The sequence below is a fragment of the Narcine bancroftii genome, chromosome 13 (genome assembly GCF_036971445.1).
Source record: "Narcine bancroftii isolate sNarBan1 chromosome 13, sNarBan1.hap1, whole genome shotgun sequence".
In the NCBI taxonomy this organism is placed as follows: Eukaryota; Metazoa; Chordata; class Chondrichthyes; order Torpediniformes; family Narcinidae; genus Narcine; species Narcine bancroftii.
Window position 1 is genome coordinate 67,742,699 of NC_091481.1, and position 23,059 is coordinate 67,765,757.

At 39.5% G+C, this 23,059-nt stretch overlaps 1 protein-coding gene across 1 annotated transcript in view; it reads left to right on the forward strand.

Moving 5' to 3' along the window:
* The window catches only part of LOC138748257 (paramyosin-like), an 83,761-nt gene that overhangs the window by 48,329 nt on the left and 12,373 nt on the right, over window positions 1-23,059 (forward strand). The window contains exons 16-18 of the mRNA XM_069908106.1: window positions 11,752-11,900; window positions 16,186-16,288; window positions 21,165-21,315. Of these exons, the coding sequence (XP_069764207.1) occupies window positions 11,752-11,900; window positions 16,186-16,288; window positions 21,165-21,315 (403 nt within the window). The remainder of the gene's footprint in view (window positions 1-11,751; window positions 11,901-16,185; window positions 16,289-21,164; window positions 21,316-23,059) is intronic.

Here is a 23,059-nt window from a genome sequence, read left to right on the forward strand (position 1 = left end):
TGATACTGATGGAGATTGTGGAGGACATGCTCTTACCGATACCCACTGATTGTGGTCTTGAGGTGAGGAAATCCAAGATCCAATTACTCATTGGGGTATTGAGGCCCATGTTTTGGAGTTTTCTGATCAGTCTTGAGGGGATGATGGTGTTGAATGCTGAACTTTAGTCGATAAAGTGCATTCAGGTGTTCCAGGGCTTTGTGCAGAGCTAATGAGATGGCGTCTGCCGCATACCTGTTGCCGTGGGAGGCAAATTGGAATGGATCCATCTTGCTGCACAGGCAGGAGTTGTTTTTTTTTTTTTTTTTTTTTTCACACCATAAATCACATTAGCCATGATATACACAATTTCTTTTTCACACATATACAGTGACTTTTTCTCCCCCCCCCCCTTTCCTCCCAAACCACCCCCCCACCCCCCCTCTCATCCATTTTAGGTATACAATCTAGGTTGCATTAATCCAGTCAGACAATGTTGTCATTCAACAAAATTACACCAGAAATTCTACTGAGTCCATTCTTTTCTTTCCTTCTCCTTCCATCAACTTAGGTAATGTTTGTCCCCGGTAGGTTTTCGCTATTGTATTTAATGTAAGGCTCCTATACTTGTTCGTATATTTCAATATTATTTCTTAACCAATATGTTATTTTTTCTAATGGAATACATTTATTCATTTAAATTTGGTAGTTTATTCCTTTTAATTTGGTTATGTATTCCATTAATATTTAAAGACATATAGTTCAGCGTAGCCCTTTTATATTTTGTTTATCTTCTCTTTCCGTTTTTCCATCATTACCTTTCCTCCTTTTCCATTTCTGTTTTCTTATTTTCAACTCTTTATAAGACAACATTCCTACAACATCCAACATTTTCCTTATTCTCCTATTTCTATCTTATTTATCCCCAATCTCCCATTCACCTCCTGAGTTGTCCTTTATCCCTTGTCGGACAACCACATCTCCCCTCTCCATTTGGATTTGCGAATCCACTCGCAAGCGTCAACTGATTTTGCAGTGACCGCTATTTCCCCCCACCCCGCCTCCCCCAGAAAAGATTTCACTTTTCATATGTCACAAAGGTCACTCTTTTAATTCCCTCCTTATTCTCTCTATTCCATTACCTTCCCTTATTAATTCTTGTCTATACTATCTATATTTTCCTCTAAGTACAGATACATTCACGTATGCTCCTTGTCTCTATTCACTCTTATACCTCTTTACCCGCATACATATCAATCGTGATCATTTTTACTCTCATTACCCGTCTTCATCCCTCAGTCTATTTTTGTCTTTACCCACATACATATCAATTGTGATCATTTTAACTCTCATTACCCGTCTTCATCCCTCAGTCTATTTTTGTAATTGTTCTGCAAATTTTCGTGCTTCTTCTGGATCCGAGAATAGTCTGTTTTGTTGTCCTGGAATAAATATTTTCAATACCGCTGGATGCTTTAGTATAAATTTATACCCTTTCTTCCATAAAATCGCCTTTGCTGTATTGAACTCTTTTCTCTTCTTTAGGAGTTCAAAACTTATATCTGGATAAATGAAGATTTTTTGCCCTTTATACTCCAGTGGTTTGTTGCCCTCTCTTACTTTTTCCATTGTCTTCTCCAGTACCTTTTCTCTTGTAGTATATCTTAGGAATTTTACTACAATAGATCTTGGTTTTTGTTGTGGTTGTGGTTTAGAGGCCAATACTCTATGTGCCCTTTCTATTTCCAATTCTTGCTGTAGTTCTGGACATCCTAGGGTCTTAGGGATCCACTCTTTTATAAACTCCCTCATATTCTTGCCTTCTTCATCTTCCTTAAGGCCCACTATCTTTATGTTATTTCTTCTGTTATGGTTTTCCATTGTATCTATTTTTTGAGCTAGTAGTTCTTGTGTCTCTTTAGTTTTTTTATTAGATTTCTCCAATTTCTTTTTTAAGTCTTCTACCTCCATTTCTGCTGCTACTGCCCGCTCTTCCATCTTGTCCATTTTCTTTCCCATTTCTGTTAAGGTCATCTCCATTTTATTTATTTTCTCTTCTGTGTTGTTTATTCTTTTTCTTAAATCCTTAAATTCCTGTGTTTGCCATTCTTTAAATGATTCCATGTATCCTCTAATAAGAGCAAGTATATCCTTTACCTTGCCTTTCTTTTCTTCTTCTATTTCACCATACTCTTCCTCTTCTTCTTCCTCTGGGTTGGCCATCTGTTGTTTCTTTGTTGCCCTTTCCTCCTCTTCTTTCTTGTTTCTATTGTCTTCTGTGGTCTCTTCTTGCTGCAGGTGTTCTGCAGCTGTCGTTGCCGGCTGTGGAGATCGACTTCCCAGCTGGTCCCCCCTCCCGTCGGTGTGTTTTTTTTCATTCGCATCGCGCATGCGCGAAGTTTCGCGCATGCGCGGTTGCGCACTTTTACTCGGCTCTGCGAGCCATTTTTGTAGTCCATTATTTACCGACCTGAGGGAGCGGGTTTCTCTCTCCGCAGCGGGCCTCTTCGGACAGGTAAGGCCTTCACCTTTTTCCTCCTTTGTCTTCTCTTCCTCTCTTCTTACCGTTGCTTTCGACTTTTCTTTTTTTGTCGCCATCTTCTTTCCACCTTTATACTCACTTTTCTGTAACTTTTATTTCTGTGCCTTTGTGTTTTCTCTTGTTTTTCCCGACTTTTCTGGAGAGGGCTGGAGTTCACCGTCCGGCCACTACTCCATCACGTGACTCCTCCCTGCACAGGCAGGAGTTGATGTGCTTCACACCACTCTCTGTGTGAATAGGTTGCCCCTCAGATCCCTCTTAAATCTTTCCCCTTTCACCTTAATCCAACACTCTCTAGTTTAAGACTCTTGTACCCTGGAGTAAAGACTGACTATTTACCTTTCTATTCTCCTTGTATGTTCTGTGTACTTCTAAAAGCTCACCCCTCAATTCCAGGGAATAGTCCTAGCCTATTCAACTTTTCTTTATAACTCTACCCCTTCAGTCCATAAGAGCCTTAAATCTTTTTTGCACCTTTTCCAGTTTAATGACACCCTTCCTTACCAATATTTTGTTGTGGTGCGCTGTTAGACAGAAGCAAACACACAAAACCAAAGAGACGGTACAACAGGCTTTAATCGGCAAAGACATCCACAGAGCAGAGCTGACTGTACTTCTGTAAACTCTGAGGGAATCTTCGGAGGCCCTGCTCAGGTTTATATCCCAGAGGGTGATTGACACCTGACCGGGTGGGGCTTGGTCCATTCAGGTCAGCTGATTGACAGCCGGCCAGGTGTTGTCCTGTTCCCCTATACTCTCCTGCAGGTACAGAGGTTGCCCCCTGCAGTAGGCCGGTGGTGTACCACCACACTTATGCAGCTGTAATATGATATTCCCAACTCTTCTGCTCCCCTGACCAGTGAAGGGAAGCATCCCAAACACCTTAACTTTCCTGTCTACTTGTCACCACTTCAAGAAACTATGTAACTATACCCTCTGTTCTTCCACATTCCCCAGGGCCCCTGTGTCTGTCCTGGCTTGTTTTGACTTTCTAAAATGCAATAACACTCATGTATTCGAATTAAATTCTATTTGCCATTTCTTTGCCCACTGACTCCATTGATCTATATTCATATATAATCTTCCTCACTGTCCACTCTGTCAACAATTTTAGTGTCAATTAAAAACATCACTAAGCAAGCCATCTAGGAGTCACATGATGGAGTAGTGGCCGGTCGGGGAACTCCAGCCCTCTCCGGAAAAGTTTTTAAAAAACACAGAAAACACAAAGGCACAAACATAAAAATTAAAATAAAGTGAAAGTAAAGGTGGGAAGAAAATGGCAGCGAAGAAAGAAAAGTCGAAAGCAACGGGAAGAAGAGAAGAAGAAAGGACGTCGGAAGAAGAAGGTGAAGGCCTTACCTGTCCGAGGAGGCCCGCCGCGGAGAGAGAAGCCCGGTCCCTAAGGTCAGTCAAAGTCCCAAACTCGAGACTACAAAAATGGCTCGCGGAGCCAAGCAAAAGTGCGCAACCGCGTAAGACAAAAAAAAACACTGACGGGAGGGGGGACCAGCTGAGGAGTCGATCTCCACAGCTGAGAATGACAGCTACAACACAACAACAGGAAGAGAACATAGAAAACAACGAGAACAAGAAAGAAGAGAGTAAAAAGAAAACAAGGAAACAACAGATGACCAACCCAGAGGAAGAAGAAGAAGAAGAAGAAGAACATAGAGAAATGAAAGAAGAAGGGAAAGGCAAGACAATGGATATATTTTTTTTTTAAAGAATATATGGAATCAGTAAAAGAATGGCAATCACAAGAATTTAGTGAAATAAAAAGAAGAATTAGAAGTACAGAAGAAAAAATGAATAGATTAGAGATGGTCATGTCAGATATAGGAAAAAGAATGGACAAGGTGGAAGAACGAGAAACAGCCGTAGAAATGGAAGTAGATGACTGAAAAAAGAAATTAGAAGAATCTAATAAAAAGGTTAAAGAGACACAAGAGCTGTTAGCTCAGAAGATAGATATAATGGAAAATTATAATAGAAGAAATAATATAAAGATAGTGGGCCTTAAGGAAGATGAAGAAGGCAAGAATATGAGAGAATTTATAAAATATTGGATCCCCAGGGTCCTAGGAAGACCAGAATTACAGGAAGAAATGGAAATAGAAAGGGCACATAGAACATTAGACCCGAAACCACAGCCACAACAAAAACCAAGATCCATTTTAGTAAAATTCTTAAGATATACAACAAGAGAAAATATATTGGAGAAAGCAATGAAGAAAATAAGACAAGACAAAAAGCCACTGGAATACAAAGGTCAAAAATTTTTTTTCTATCCAGACATAAGTTTTGAACTCCTGAAGAAGAGAAAGGAGTTTAATACAGCAAAAGCGATCCTATGGAAAAAAGGATATAAATTTATGCTAAAGTACCCAGCAGTACTTAAAATAGTTATTCCAGGGCAGCAAAACAGACTATTCTCAGATCCAGAGGAAGCATGAAAATTTGCAGAACAACTACAAAACAGACAGAGAGATTAAGACATGTAACGAGAGTAAAAATGACCACGAACTATATGTATGTGTGTATATATATAGGTGTGTATGTATATATGTGTGTACATGAGTGTATCCGTATTTAAAGGAAAATATATAGAGTATAGATAAGAATTAATAAGGGAAAGAAAGGGAAGAGAGGAAGTAAGGAGGGAATTAAGAGAGTGACCTTTGTTATATATGAAAATTGAAATCTTTTCTGGGGGGGGCTGGGTGGGGAGGAGTTACGGTCACTGCGAAATCAGTTGACGCTTGCGAGTGAATTCGCAAATCCAAATGGAGAGGGGAGATGTGGTTGCCCAACAAGGGATAAAGGGCAAATCAGGAAGGGGAGGGGATAGTGGGGTTAAAGAAATTTTAGATAGGAGAATAAGGTTTGATGTTTTAGAAATGTTGTCTTATAAAGTGTTCAAAACAAGAAAGCAGAAATGGATAAGAAGGAAAGGTGATGATGAGGAAACGGAAAGGAAAGATAAACAAAGTATGAAATGGCTACTTTGAACTATATGACTTTAAATATTAATGGAATACATAACCAAATCAAAAGGAAGAAACTGCTAAATTTACTGAAAAAAGAAAAAATTGATATAGCATTCGTGCAAGAAACACATTTAACGGGAGCACAAGAAATTAAAGAGAGATTGGGTAGGACATGTAACAGCAGCTTCATATAATTCAAAAGCTCGAGGAGTAGCTATATTAAAATGTACCAATTAAAATAGAAGAGGAAATAATAGATCCAGCAGGGAGATATGTAATGATAAAATGTCAGATATATTCGGAGTTTTGGAATTTACTCAATGTATATTCACCTAACGAAGAAGATCAAAAATGTATGCAAGATATTTTTTGAAGATAGCAGACACACAAGGGAACATACTAATAGGAGGGGATTTCAACCTTAATTTGGATTCAAACAGAAAGAACAAAGTAACCAAATTTATAATTAAATCGATGCAAGAAATGCAACTTTTGGATATATGGAGGAAACAACACCCAAAGGCATCAAGGAAAAAAGACAAACAAATCACATATAATCCAACGGAGATTAATGAAAACTTCAGAGAATTCTACGAACAATTATACCAAGCTGAAAACGAAGGGAAAGAAGACAAAATAGATGTATTTTTAACTAAAATTGAACTACCAAAATTACAAATAGAGGAACAAAATAAATTAACAGAACCATTTGAAATAGTAGAAATACAAGAGATAATAAAAAAACTACCGAATAATAAAACACCAGGAGAGGATGGATTCCCAATAGAATTCTATAAAACATTTAAAGATTTATTAATTTCTCCCCTCCTGGAAGTAATCAACCAGATTGATAAAACACAAAGCTTACCAGATTCATGCAAAACAGCAATAATTACAGTAATACCAAAGACAGGGAAAGATTCACTCGCACCAGCGTCATATAGACCAATATCTTTACTTAACACAGATTATAAGATAATAGCTAAACTATTAGCAAACAGATTAGCCGACTATGTACCTAAAATAGTAAATCTAGACCAAACTGGATTTATTAAAAAATGACGAACAACAGACAATATTTGTAAATTTATTAACTTAATTCATGCAGTGGAAGGAAATAAAGCTCCAAAAGTAGCAGTTGCTTTAGACGTAGAGAAGGCCTTTGACAGAGTAGAATGGAATTATTTATTCAAAGTACTACAAAAATTCAGTTTACCAGAGAAATATATTAATTGGATTAAAGCATTATATAAGGGGCCATTGGCGAAAGTGACAGTAAATGGATATATATCAAAGCAATTTAACTTAAGCAGATCAACAAGGCAGGGATGCCCACTATCGCCCTTATTGTTCGCGTTAGCTATAGAACCACTAGCAGAATTGATAAGAACAGAAAATAAAATAAAAGGGATAAAAATAAAAGACAAGGAATATAAAATCAGTTTATTTGCAGATGATGTTATAGTATATTTAACAGAACCAGAAATATCAATAAAAGAATTACATAAGAAATTGAAGGAATATGGAGAAGTGTCGGGATACAAGATTATCGCAAATAAAAGTGAAGCAATACCAATGAATAATGCGGATTTCTCAAAATTTAAGAAAGAATCACCATTCAGATGGCAAATGCAAGCAATACGATACCTAGGTATACAAATAAATAAAAACCTCAGCCATCTATATAAACTCAGTTATTATCCACTAATGAAAAAATTACAGGACGACTTAGAGCATTGGAATGACTTACCACTAACACTAATAGGAAGGATAAACTGTATTAAAATGAACATTTTCCCAAGGATACAATACCTATTTCAGGCATTGCCAATACACTTGACGGAGAAATTCTTCAAGGAGTTAAAGAAAATAATAAGGAAATTTTTATGGAAAGGGGGGAAACCGAGGATAGCACTAGATAAATTAACAGAATGGTATAAACAAGGAGGCTTACAACTGCCAAACTTTAAAAATTATTATAGAGCCGCACAATTAAGATACCTATCAGATTTTTATCAAACAAGGGAAAAGCCAGATTGGACTAGATTAGAACTAGATAAAATAGGGGAGAAGATACCCGAACATATATTATATAAATGGGATGAAAAATTGGTACAACGTAGGAATTCTCCAGTATTACATCATCTGCTCAATATTTGGAAGAATATTCATGTAGAAAGGAATAAAACAAATCACCAACTATCAAAACTAATACTGACGCAAAATCAGCTAATCCCTTTTACAATAGATAACCTTTCCTTTAGAGAATGGGAGAAAAAAGGGATCAAAAGAATAGAAAATTGCTTTTCAGGAAATAAATTATTATCCTTTGAACAAATGAAGGATAAATATTATATAACTCACGATACTGTGTTGGCATACTACCAACTGAAATCCTACTTGAAGGACAAATTGGGAAGCAGTCTGAGGTTACCAGAGGGAAGTAATTTTGAATATGTGATTACAGACACAATGATAATCAAAAAATTTATAACAAACATGTATATTAAATTACAAGAAAAGGAGAATGAGGAAACTAATGGTAGAACTAAACAAAAATGGGAACAAGATCTAAACATAAAGATAAAGAAGGAAACATGGGAGAAGTTATGCTCAGGAACTATGAGAAATACAATAAATACGAGGTTACATATGATACAATATAACTGGATACACAGGCTATATATTACACCTCAAAAGTTAAATAAATGGGACCCAACAGTATCTGATAGATGTTTTCGCTGTAAAAAGGAAATGTGGACATGTGAGAAAGTGAAAAAATTTTGGGAAGATCTAAACCAGATATTAAATAAAATCACAAAAAGCAATATACCAAAAAGCCCAGAGATCTTCCTCCTAAGTAACATAAAAAACAAAGAATTTGGACGTGATTTGGATGGAGCACAAAAAAGATTTGTTAGGATAGCCCTAGCTGTAGCAAAAAAATGTATTATGTCAGCCTGGAAATTAGAAGATAACTTGAGAATATAACAATGGTATATAGAAATGAATAAATGTATTCCATTAGAAAAAATAACATATAATTTAAGAAATAATATTACAATATTTGAACAAATATGGGAGCCATACATAAAACATAATAGAGAAAACCTACCGGGGACATCTACCACCTAAGATGACAGAAGGAGAAGAGAATGAAAAGAATTGACTTAGTGGAATTTCTTGTTTATTTTTATTGAGTGACAACATTGTTTGACGGGTTTAATGTATCTTAGATTCTGAACTTTAAATGAATGGGAGGGGAGGTAGGGAGGGTGGGATGGGAAGAGGGAGGGGGGGGAGAAAACGACACTATATATTTGAAAAGGAAAATGTATGTATCTTGATCAATGTGGTTTATAGTGTGAAAAATAAAAAAAAATTTAAAAAAAAGGCAGGGACTGGGGGAGAATGAGAATGGTTTTGTGCCGGGGATTTCCTGGGAGCAGGGAGAGTCAAAATAAAACTGGAGGGCATGGGTGAGGGGAAAGGTTTGAAAGAGGACTTGAGGGATATCTTTTTCACATAGGGTGTGTGGAGCAAGCTGTCAGAAGAAGTGGTGGGACAATTCCAACATTCAAAAGATATTTAGACAGATTTTGAGGGATAAGGGCCTAATGCAGGAAGACAACTCAGTCAGCATGGACTAGTTGAGCAGAAGGGCCTGTTCCTGTGCTTTAAGGTCATCCGCTTGGTGTGTATGCAGAGTGCATTGAAATTCGACCTTTAATAAGCCTTTTTCCAGATTCTGTCCCCATTGCTGTTTCGCTCACGGCATTTCTAATTTTTTTTCAAAGAATTGTTTCTGCCCTATCTGACGCCCCTCAGATTCCCATTCTCTGCTGTGCTGGTGTAAACCCTCTCCAGAAACCACCCTACAGATGATACTGGTCCCAGCATGTAGCGTTGAGGTGTAACCTGTTTAACTTGTACAGGCCTCAGCCGTCCCAGATAGGGTGCTCTGAAACTCCTGCACCATTTCAGCCTCTCATTCTTTTGCCCCGTCCTTCTATTTCTGTACTAGCTAGCAGGTACATAGAACATTCCAGCACAGACCAGGCCCTTCAGCTGCCGGATGATGTGCAACCTATCACCCCACGACAATCTTAATTTTTCCCAACCGCACAACCATAACCCTCTATTGTCCTTACATCCCTGTAAAGAAAAATGTATGTATCTTGATCAATGTGGTTTATAGTGTGAAAAATTTAAAAAAATTTTTTAAAAACTAAGCAAGCCATCTCCATTCTCGTCCAGATTGTGAATATAAATGGAAAGCAAGAGTGGATCCAGTACTAATCCCTTGTCTTGTCAGCACATCACTTGTCTCAGGCCTTCAAATTGACCTCGGACTTTCACTATCTTCTGTCTCCTACCGCCAAGCCAATTTTACATCCAGTTAGACCATACGAAGTTTAACCTTCCTGACCTGCCATGCAGTACTTTGTCAAAAGCCTTGCTAAAATCTGTAGACAATGCCTACTGCCGTGCCCTCGTCATTCTTCTTGGTCACCTCTTCAGAAATGGTATGTGGATCTTTTGTTGTTTCAGTCGGTTAGTTGCAGCCGGTGCTGTAATTTTATTAGTTCAACATGAACATGTACTTCAATTTAGAGAGGATGAATGAAGAAGGTAACTCTTCACGTAAAGAGCAAAAATGGAACCTCTTTTACTGATCATTACCCACAGCTCAACAAACTACTCTCGACAGCTAATTGTTCATTAACAGGAAGGTTGTCATGAATCATGTGAGCTATTTGAATGCATCATGGCATCAGCATTCCAATTTCCAGTTTTAGAGACCATCCATAAATGTCAGTTATTTGAAATGCATACAAATAAGGATTTTACTTCCTTCTGTCAACCTCTTGAAGGTCATGCCATCATCCAGAATAGCTAAGGCATTCTCGAATTGAGAAAAAATAAGATTTTTAAGTTGTCATCCCTTGAGATGAAATGAGTGTCAGCAAATTCCCTGTGCACAGCTTGGAGAAAAATGTTTTAAAATTTGTGTGTAGCTCTTCCTGATTCCACGAGCAAGATAGTGGAGCTGCTGCAGTGCCAGCGCTGGTGAAGACCCAGGTGAGTGGAAACAGCGCAGTTGTTCAGAAAAGTTCAAATGCCTGGTCCTAATGCCAGAGGCTCAGTACAGGCTTTAAACAGCCTATTAAAGATGCTGTCTGTGTTTGTAAGTAAAATCCTGCAACTGCGAGGTCTAGGCCCAAGATGGCAACAGCTATAAGGGATTGCAGACACCAGGGGAGCAGCACAGGGTACCAGAACGGAGATAACACACCAACCCCATCCCACCCCCTGTTGATAAGGAGAAGCATGGGAGATGACCCTAAAGGACCAGCGAAGAGCTTAAGTAGCTGAAGGACCCACCAGGACAGTATCTCCGGCAGCAGACCAACGGCTCAGCGGAGGAGGGAACCTCAAAGGTTATGGGTGACATGGTTGGGGTACCTACATGTACTTCAGGCTGCTGGGACTAGCTCATGGGAATCGGGTATTGGAGCTGGGATTTGAGAGGGTGCTGAGGGCTTTCTGATCGTGTTGGAGGTTTGGAATCTGGAGCTTGGTTTGCCGATGAATCGAACAGGAGGCTGCAGGAGTGTTGGAGGAGAATCCACGGACACTCAGTAACTGAAGGGACTCTTTTGCTTTTCTTTCTGTAATTGTTAGGGGTTCCAGCCTCATGCGAACTTATTGTTTGCCTTATGGCAGTAAGAGTTATAGTTTATCATGGGTGGCATGGTTTGTATAGTGGTTAACATGATGCTGTTACAGTGCCAGTGACCTGGGTTCAAATCAGGTGCTGTCTGTAAGGAGTTTGTATGCTCTCCCTGTGTCTGTGTAGGTTTTCTCTGAGTGCTCCGGTTTTCTCACAGCTTCCAAAACATACATGTTGTAGGCTAATTTGGGTGTAATTGGGCAGTACGAGTTTAAATAGTCGAAATTGACTTCTATCATGCAGTAAATAAAATGTAGAAAATTTATATATGTTACATTTTTAATGCGTTATTACATGACAGTAAAAGGAACCTTGATCCACTAACTCATTTATTTCTCGTGAATTTTGAACTGTTCTGTTTCATTGTATTGGTCATAAAAAGAATTTCACTTGATTGACAGTTTTTAAGTTATCCTTTCCTTTCTTTATCTCATTCTGGTTTAATAATTAGATATACCTTTGCTTCAAAATCTGTCTGTTCACCAATTTAATTCTCTAACTTTCAGCTTGTGCTTCAAGACATTGAAGAGGAAACTAAAGAATTCCTGAAGAAAATAAGTATTCTATTTTATGCTAAGATGATCTGGGACCAGTACAGGGGCCATTTGGTTCCACAGTTGACAGCAGTCATTAGAGAGAAGGATTCCTGCACTAGGTACCTGCATTAGCTCCTTGAGGCACTACTAAGTCCCTCAATTTGCTCACTATATTTTTTTGTCAAAAATGTGCTTTTTTTAAATTCTCTTATCAGTGGATGGGGTGGGAAACTGAGTTGAACTGTTTTTTTATTTTATTGCTTACTGTAAATGATTAAGATAATTATGTATTTACAGTGGACCTTAACACACAGAATGTGGCTGAAACATGAAGGCAGAACTAGCTAAGAAGCTTTGCACCCTTAATTTTTCCCTTTAAACATTTCTCTGTATTTTTATCCATTTCTGCATTTAATTTACAGTAAAACCCCTGGTATCCAGCATCAATGGGATTGGTAGATGCCAGATAAGTGCAATTTCCAGTTGCTTGAGACTTACTCTTAAAATGCCTAATACACCTGTATTAAGAATAAACATTTAAAATACTGTATTTACATCAACAGACTTCACTAGCATGAATATACAGTAATTAAAAAAAAAATTTAAAAATTTTTATTTTCAGTCACATTCTTTGAAAACCTATAACCATCACTGCATCTGCAGGTTCCTCCCACTCCATGGAGGCTCCCGAAAGATGAACAATAACATTATAGATAATTAACCCCCCCCCCCCTCCCCTCTCCAAGTTTACAGATAAAGTCTTTGACTAGGACAACTCTTACTAAGCAGAGATAAGGAGACATTTTAAGAAAGGCACCCCAACAGTGAGTGGCATCAACCATTGCTGTTTCACATATTCAAATAGCTGTAACGAGCAACGCACAACCAAGGCACTTCGCTGACTGAATATTTCCTCACACCTTCACCAAAGGTTTATGTGTTACTTCAGAGAACATTTACAATTTTAAACTTTTATTTAATTTTTTAATCCATTCTTATTATTTATTTATTTTCCTTTTTTTTTTCTGGTTGCCTGAATTCCAGATGACCGGGGTTTCACTGTAAATGGGATATGTGATTGTGGTTTAAAAAGTGATTATTGCTCTGAGGTCATAATCCATTTGTGTCCTGAGACTAAGTGCTCTGGATTTTAACAATACCTATAGAAACTCCAGGAAGAGGTCTGAGAAGCTCCACAATATGCCACATACATCTTGAGCATTTTGTGTAGTGAACATTGAAGTTAAGAACTTACTGGCAATGGAAATCCCAGCCATTAAGATTGAAGACAGCATAGAAAACACTGACTGCATAACTATGTTGGTATGATGAGACTGAAGCTCATGATTAATTGTGGCAAATTTGTGGTGCAAATAAACATGAGGAAAATGATAAAGGTAGTGCCTACAAAATTGAGTGCAAATCAATTAAGAAATTAATCAAACTTAAACAAACTCTTGTATTAAATATATCAGTTGTTAGACTAAACCACAAAAGCCATTCATTTCATGTATTGAAAGAATGGAAATAATTATTTTCAGGTAGATTTCACTGAAATAGAGGGGAGGATGATGGCATCACAGCATAGCAGTTCAGTGTCAGTGACTCGGGCAAAGCTGCCACTCTACTGGAACAATCAAGCTAGCGAATCAACCCTATTTCAGTGAGGAGTGTAGAGATTAAGGTGCGACATAAAAATCAGATGCCAAGTCGGTGAACAATAAGGAACAAGAGCAGCATAGAATAGGCAACAGCTTATTTCAAATTGCCCATTGTGGTGATTGGAAATGAGCAATTAAACAACTGGTCGAGGGGGGTTGGGTTCCAAGAAAACCCTCAATGATAGAAGAGGCTGAAGATTAAAGATTTACAACCAGCTTTTGAAGTACCAAATGGATATCCATCTCAATGTTTTCATAATATATCCACCATCACAGAAGTCTGTCTTTCACCAAATTGATTCACTTGATGATACCAAGAAATGGCTAGAGCATCGTGCACAGGAACAAGGAGAAAACAGTTTCACAGCTATGATATTCCAGAGGTAAACTCCAGAACAAGTTGGTGCAGGAAGGTGGGGGTTCAGATTTATAAACAATTGGGTTTTCTTCTGGGCAAAGGTGAACTGTTCGCGAGAGACGGGTTACTCCTGAACCGCAGGGGGACCTATGTTCTTGAAAGGTTTAATCACTTGTACTGGTCACCCTTTCCCCAGAAAAGGCTCCAATGATCCAAGAATTGAAACCCTATCCCCTGGACCACTGGCCACTCATTTGTCTGCATTACCTTCCTATTCTGACTTTCTCTAGCTTGTGGCACCAGGAATAATCCAGAGATGACCACCTTGGAGATCCTGCTCTTCAACCTCTTTCCTAACACCTTAAATTTGCTTTTCAGGACCTCATTGTACTGCCCTTTTTATTTGCTCCTGGCTCTATCTGTAACATAGACTTTCACCAATCGCCACTCTACTTTCCTTTTACACTCTCCAGGAACAAAATACAACTCCTGATATTCACCAGTTGCTGAGTCCTTGCTCTGCTTGTCTCTTAAACTTCTCCTAAAACAAAGTACAGCTCCCGACACTCACTAGTTGCCCAGTTCACTTTGTCAAAGGCCTGTAGAAAATCCAGGTTATTAGCGAATTTATTTAAAGATATAGGAAGTGAAGATATGAGATGAGAGAAAATTTTGTAGCAGAATTAGATTCCAGAGAGATTCATATTGGACAGACTTTATGGTTATTATAATATAACTGAAATGTAAGGTTTTATATATTAATAAAACCTAAAGTTTGGTAAGGCTAAACTTTTAAATTTTTGTAAATAGACTTTATTTAGATGCAGATGTTTATTCTTCCATATATAAGAAGATAAGATTAAGTCAGGGGAATCAAAAATCCAAATAAAGAACTTCCATTGACTTTCCCTTATCTGTCCTGTCCGTTACTTACCCAAAAAAATTCCAACAGATTTATCAGGTAAAATTTATTTCAAAGGAAAAGTTTGTTTCATCCTTTGTTTTCAAATACCCTGAAACCTCACCCTTAAAAGGAAATCATTCCAGTGCTTGCACAAGACAGTAGTTTTTGCTGGAGGAATTAACACGAGGAGGTTATTGCAAAAGTTCCTCAGGAAAGCAACTTAGGCTCAGTCATCTTCAGCTGCTTCATCCTTCCATCTAAAATTCAACATTGGGTTCAAAGCTCAGATTTATTGTCAGAGTGCATACATGACATCACATGCAAGCAGAATTTCTATTTAGCAGTAGTTACTGATTATTGCTCAATCTTCATTTCCATTTGCAGTAACCAGTTCTCACCTGCCTGCAGAAAGGCCTATGAACCACGGAACCATAGACCATTACAGTAATGAAACAAGACCTTTGGCCCTTCTTGCCAAAGAATCATGCTTCAAAGGTAGCAGGGGATAATTATGACCAACAGGAGTTCATACCACCCAAGTTTGTCATCCATCTGCCATGCCAGCACCATATCAACATTCTGAGTCATTTACTCAGAAATGTTACAAATATAGTAGCCCAAGTTTCATGCATGGGGTGACTCACCTCCTGATAGCTGTTCTACAAAATAGGCAGAATATTGTCCTCTTGCCAAGATGAATGAAACTTCAACCACAGGCTTACTATCATTTAAGATCAAGTAGCCTACTTAACTGTAGTCCGATCCACATTTTTAAATATCCATTCCCTCTGCTACCACTGCACTCTTGCCGCCTAAAAAGATTAAGCACAGGTGCTCTCTCTGAGAGCACCTGTCAAACCAACAATCTTTATCACAAAAAGGACAAAGCAACGTGGTTGGAACATCGCCACCTTGTAGAGCTCATCGAAAGAACCAAAGACTTGTTGATCCAAACCAAGGCTTTTATTAGCAAAAGACAGGAGCTCTTCACAGCTGGCCGACCAGTCCGGAATGATCCGACCTGGCTAGGGACACAACTCTTTAAGGCCCAGACAGTAGGTGTGGCTAAGCTCTCAGCCAATCGCTGTAAGCACAGTCATTACATACTCAAGATACTGTAACTATATACATTGGTGATAGGTCTACTATCATACACCTACAAATCTCGCTTTAAATTGACTTAGAAATATCTTGTCCCTATTGGATTTAAATCCTGAAAATCCCTATCCAACAACATTGTAAGATCTCCTCCAGAAAAACTTCAACATTTTAACTGTGGTTCACCATCATGTTCTATGGGACAATTAGGAATGATAAGAAATGGTGGTCTTACCAGCAATGCCCAGGTATTAACACACAAATAAATAAAATTAATATTAAACAAGATTTGTCATACCTCAAATATTAAAGGAAGTCTTTGTTATGTCGCTGAAATAAACTTTAAAAAACATTTGAAATTATATGTTATGTTTGACTTTCAGAAATGGGGTTATAAAAGATGACGAATATCCTGCAGCTGAGCATGTTGAGCCTCATCTTGGATATAAAGGGGGAGAGAGGAAGATCGTACCAGCAGCAGTTAGGGTGAGAAACAGTAATGTTTATATCTCCTTCCATATTTGGACCATGTGTTTGCTTCTCCAGTTTTATGGTATCATTCCAGCATTTGTTTGTCATTTTTCTCCTTTTTTTCATTGTCCTTCAATTTACATCTCCTTTCGGCAGATCACTTGCTTTACCACCCTATCAACTAGCACAACAACCTCTTCTGTCATTTAGTCTCTCCTGGTCTCTGCAGAACACAGAATATCTTTTAGTCTCTCATTGGTGCAATTTAAAAGTGTGTTTGATCTCTGATCAGTTCTAATGAGAGGTTATACTGTATGCCTTGGATATTGATGCTATTTCTCTTTCCACATATGCTATGCAATCTGAATATTTCTAGCATTTTCTGGTTCATCTTCCAACTCTTCTCCCTGCTCTCGAATCCCAGCTTCTATTATTTAGTTGAGTGGGAGTGTGTTCTCACTATTTAGCCATCGCTTTTTTCGTTCATGCTAACACTAATGCTTCTGGAATTCTCTGAATTCGAGATCTGTCCTTACTCCTCGTGCTCAGCAACAACATCTGAAAACGTCAATTTCTCATGTATGTCCTTCCAGTGCCTCTTCTGTCATGTATTGATAAGCTTCCACGGGTATTGTCTTCAGTCGTTGCCACAGACTGATTTATTGATACCAACTCCATTTATATTTCTGGGACTCTGCATCATGTCAGAGTGTATTAAATATTTTTAACCTAAGCTGAACTTCAAACTCCATATTCTCTTTCTCATCAAGGCATCAAATTCCGTTCCTATAATGAGGACCACCTCTGCCATTGGCTGATCACCTATTCACAGTTTGACTAACCATATGTGACTTCTGTATTTTTTTTTCTCCAAAAATCTTCTGAATGAAAACTAATTCATGATGTTTAACCATCATTTTTTTTTAAATCTTTTTCACTGGCTTTATCTACGTTAGCTGCTGGCCTGGCAACCTTAGAGACATAAAGCTGTACTAAACAGCCAAATTCTGTGATGCCTTTCTATGCTCATCTCATTATGTCTTTTCTTAATAAACCCACACAATCCCCCATTGCCTTTCCAATCCAAGTACCAGGAAGACTGGAGGGTGGTTAATGTTATGCCTTTGTGAAAAATTCAAAAAGACAAGCCTGGGAACTGCAGGCCAGTTAGCTTAATGGTAGTCATGGGAAGTTAATGAAGTGGTTAGGATTGGTTTGGGATAGTAAATATACTTTTGAGTCAGTCTACACATATTAATAGTCCCACAGGCTCAGCATGTCTGCGCTGAGCAACATGGCCTCATGTTTAAGACCCACTTGCCCATATTAGGCCCAATACCCCTCCAATCCTTTCCCATCTAAGGAAACTAACATAACTGCCTCCATAATTTTGTCTGGCAGCTCCATGTAGCCACCACCCTCTTGAATTTAAAAACTGTCCCACTCCCTCATCTTATAGGTATGCCCTCTCGTCTTTGTTTCCTAGACTGAGAGAATCTGACTCACTATTCATCTTATCAATTTATAGACCTCAGTAAAATTCCCTCTCAACCTCCTATGCTCTAACGAAAACAGGCCTGATTTTTCCAGTCTCTTACGAGACTCTAATCCTGGCAACAACTACATAAACCTCTGTACACTTTACAACTTCATAATATCCTCTTGTTGCCAGGTGACCTAAATAGCACATAATATTCCAAGTGTGGTCTTAACCAATGTTTTGTATAGCTTCCAACATGAATTCCCAACACTTGTATTCAGTGCCCAGACCAATGATGGCTAGTGCCCCCAACTCTCACTTCACCACACCGTCTCCCTGAGCTGCCATCTTTAAAGATCTGTGTACCTGCACCCATGAAACAATAAGACATAGGAGCGGAATTAGGCTATTTGGCCAATGAGTCTGCCATGATATTCCATTATGCTTGATTTACAACTCCATTCTCCTGCCTTCTCCCTGTAACCCTTGATTGCCTTCCTGAACCCCTGGTTCCTCTGCCCAATATCACTTTTTGGAGCCCTGCCTTTAACAGAGTAAGCCCAGCCCTACTTCAATTTAAGCAAATGCAGCAAATCACATTCTCAGAGTTGAACTGCATTGCCATTTCTTATCCCAGTTCTCCATTTATTTTTGGGAAATAGTGTCTCATGAATGTGATTTGACGTGTCCAAGAAGATGGATTAGGGCAGGATGATGGACATTAACGAGGTCTTTGGCAAGGTCCACATGATAACGTGGTCTGGATTGCATAGCATCCAGAGTGAAATGGCCAATTTGATGCAGAATTAACTTGATGGTAGTTGATAGAGGGTGGTTATTCAGAATGGAGACCTGTGACCAGTGGTGAGACCCTGAGATCGATGGTGAGTTCACTGTTTGTCATCTATATTAATGACCTGGATGGCAGTTTAAATGACATTGCTTGTAAGTTTGTAGATGACACTAAAATCTTTGGTATAATGGATAATAAAGAAAATTATTGGGCAATATAGTTGGCATTGTGGTTAGTGCAATCCTATTAGAGTGCCATCGGCCCAGGTTTGAATCTGATGCTGTCTAAGGTGTTTGTATATTCTCCCCATGTCTGTGTGGGGTTCCTTTGGGTGATCCGGTTTCCTCCTACACTCCAAGACTGTACAGGGGTTATAGGTTGATTGGCTTATTTGGGCTCGTGGGCCAGAAGGACCTGTTACCATGCTGTACGTCTAATGTTTTTTTTTAAATAGGATCTGGATAAAATGGGAAAATGGGCCAACGAGTGGCAGATGGAATTTAACTCAGACAAGTGTCCACTTTGATAGGTTAAACCAGGGCAGTACTTAAACTTTGGTTAGGCCCAAGATTTTATTGTAAAACAGGGAGACTTGGGTGTACAGGTACATAGTTGACTGAAAGTGGCAAGATAGGTAAGCAGTGTGGCGAGGAAGCCATTGGCATGCTTGCCCTCTTTAGTCGGGAGATTGAGTACATGAGCGGGGATTTCACGTGACAACAATTCAAGACATTAATGGGACGTACTTGGAGTATTGTGTGCAGTTCTAGGAAGCTATTGGAAAGATATTAGGTTAGAAAGGGTGCAGAAAGGATTTAAAAGACTCCTGGTAAATTGGAACTTTTCTCCCTGGATGGGTGGATAAGAGGGTGGATAAAGGTTTACAAAGTCATGAGGTTCATGGCTTTGTAAGGTAGATCATCAGTCTTTTTCCAGGGGAGTGGGCTCTTTTTTTTTAAAAAAAGGAATTGATGAACACCTTCACAGAGTCTTGTGGATTTGTGGAACAAGCTACCAGAGGAACTGCTAAAAGTGAAGACTTTACACCTGATACATGGATAGGAAAGAGTTTTGGGCTGAAAGCATGAAAATGAGACAAGTTTGATTAACATGGACAAGTTAGGCCAAAGAGCCTGTTTCTGTGCTGTTGAACTCTGTGGCTCCACCTGTCCAATGATCAAATGTTTTGATTTAAAAATTCTTTGTGTTCAAAGTTCTCTATTGTTTTACATCCCTTTATTTCTGTGATTTCCTACATATTCCACATCCTTAAATTTAAAAATTAATAATATTAGAATTATGGATATGCATAATCCATATCACTGCCACTTAATGAGGTTATGGCTGATTTGACATAAAACTGCATTCAGTACTCCAGGTTGTTCTCACTGTTCTGGTATCCCTTCCCTTCCCTACCTTGGTTTATCTTCTTCTTTTTCTTTGGCTTGGCTTCGCGGACGAAGATTTATGGAGGGGTATGTCCACGTCTGCTGCAGGCTCATTGGTGACTGACAAGTCCGATGCGGGACAGGCAGGCACAGTTGCAGCGGTTGCAAGGGAAAATTGGTGGGTTAGGTGCTGGGCTTTTCCTCCTTTGTCTTTTGTCAGTGAGGTGGGCTCTGCGGTCTTCTTCAAAGGTGGTTGCTGCCCGCCGAACTGTGAGGCGCCAAGATGCACGGTTGGAGGTGAGATCAGCCCACTGGCGGTGGTCAATGGGGCAGGCACCAAGAGATTTCTTTAGGCAGTCCTTGTACCTCTTCTTTGGTGCACCTCTGTCTCGGTGGCCAGTGGAGAGCTCGCCATAGAACATGATCTTGGGAAGGCGATGGTCCTCCATTCTGGAGACGTGACCCACCCAGTGCAATTGGGTCTTCAGCACCATGGATTCGATGCTTGTGGACTCTGCCAGCTCGAGTACTTCGATGTTGGTGATGAAGTCATTCCAATGAATGTTGAGGATGGAGCGGAGACAGCGCTGAGGGAAGCGTTCTAGGAGCCGTAGGTGATGCCGGTAGAGGACCCATGATTTGGAGCCAAACAGGAGCGTGGGTATGACAACGGCTCTGTTCACGCTGATCTTTGTGTGTTTCTTCAGGTGGTTGTTTTTCCAGACTCTTTTGTGTAGTCTTCCAAAGGCTCTATTTGCCTTGGCGAGTCTCTTGTCTATCTCTTTGTCGATCCTTGCATCAGATGAAATGGTGCAGCCGAGGTAGGTAAACTGGTTGACCGTTTTGAGTTCTGCGTGCCCGATGGAAATGTGGGGGGGCTGGTAGTCATGGTGGGGAGCTAGCTGATGGAGGACCTCAGTTTTCTTCAGGCTGACTTCCAGTTTAAAATGCTACTAAAGACATTTGCTTGAATGTGCTATTGGCTGTTTGAATATTTCTTTACATGACTCAGGGTTTGATAAATTTCACTCAGTTGAAGATCCTTAAGATTTCAAATTTATTGTCAGGGTACATACATGACACAACATACAACCTTAAGACATTTTATTTTGCTGATTGTCCTATGGAAATATTGTTGATAATGAAAATATATTCTAAATTTATGTTAAGAAATTTTTGTTATTTACTAGGGCTGAGCTACAAGGTTACTTTATGTTCCTCTTGCTACAGCTTGAGTTTGGGAAATCTCCAAGGCATTATGCTCATCAGGTAGATGAATCCAGTCAGGAAGAGTATAATAGAAGACATGCATCCATCTCAGAAGCTATGCAAGTTCAGAGAACCTGTCTGGGTTTGAATGACGAAAGAGGTCACCAACGAAGTATGTAATCGAAACATATTCATTTAGAATAATTCAAAGAGAAACAAAAATGAATCAGAAACTGACATTGAAAAATAAAAAGTTAACAAGGGCCCCATTTGGACAACACTTGCTTCTTCAGTTGGATACTGCATAGTTCTAACATTTTTTATGCGCATAGTACATCTTAGGCATGAAAAATAAAACATTGTACTGTGGTACAGGCCCTTTGGGCACTTTGTTGTGCTGACCTCTCTATCTTCTTTGGCTTGGCTTCGCAGACGAAGATTTATGGAGGGGTAAATGTCCACGTCAGCTGCAGGCTCGTTTGTGGCTGACAAGTCCGATGCGGGACAGGCAGACACGGTTGCAGGGGAAAATTTGTTAGTTGGGGTTGGGTGTTGGGTTTTTCCTCCTTTGTCTTTTGTCAGTGAGGTGGGCTCTGCGGTCTTCTTCAAAGGAGGTTGCTGCCCGCCGAACTGTGAGGCGCCAAGATGCACGGTTGGAGGCGATATCAGCCCACTGGCGGTGGTCAATGTGTGCCGCATTGACCTCTCTATATACAGTATATATATAGTCATTCCCTGACATACATTCGAGTTCCTTTCTGAACCAATCGGATCTCAAAATGAATGCAAGTTGGACATATGTTATCATGGCATATAGTCCCCACGGTATCAGTCCTCACACTGATCCCATTGCCCTGCGTTTCCCTGCCAGCCCACTGCTCTGCGTTCCCTCAGAACAGAGAGATGCTGTGCTGTACACAATGCCAGGATATTGACTGACGATCACTATTGTATGCTCGCAGCCATTAGCACTGGTGAACATTTTTTCTTTTAAAACTTACACAGTATTTTTTCAGTCATAGTCGTAAGTTGCATAGGTCGTAAGTAGAGGAGAGGCTGTGTGTATAAATACACCTATCGAAGAGAGAAAAAAAAACCCTCCCTACCTCATAATCTATTTTTCTTTCATTCATGTGCCTGTTTAAGATTCTCTTAAGTGCCCCTATTGTTCCTGCCTCCACCACCTCCCCGTATATATATTTTTTTTAAAACTTGTCCCTGATGTAACTTCACTAAATATTCCTCCCTTCATTTTGTACAGTTGTCCTGAGAAAAGTCCCTTGCCTCACAAGATATATATTTTCCAACCCAGACAACATCCTGGTAAATATCCTCTGCACTCCCTCCATAGCTTCCACATCATTTCTGTAATCAGGCAACCAGAACTGAACACAATATTCTGAGTGTGGTCTCACCAGAGATGAATAGAGCTGCAATGTTATCTCATGGCTCCTGAACTCACTCCCCCAATTAATGAAGTCCAGCATACCACAGGCAACTCTTGTTGAAAGATTCATTCAAAGCTTAATGGATTATTAGAATTTCCGAAGTTTGAATCCCACGCCGTCTGTAAGGAGTTTGTACATTCTCCCTGTGTCTGCATGGGTTTGCTTCCACCATTTGATAAGTACTGAGGTTGTAGGTCAATTGGGTGGCACGGGCTCATGGGTCATAAGGGCCTGTTACCATTGCTATGTACTGCAACCTCCTTTGAAGAAAACTGCAGAGCCCACCTCACTGACAAAAGACAAAGGAGGAAAAACCCAACACCCAACCCCAACCCACCAATTTTCCCTTGCAACCGCTGCAACCTGTCCCGCATCGGACTTGTCAGCCACCAACGAGCCTGCAGCTGACATGGACATTACCCCTCCATAAATCTTCGTCCACGAAGCCAAGCCAAAGAATGTCTAAAT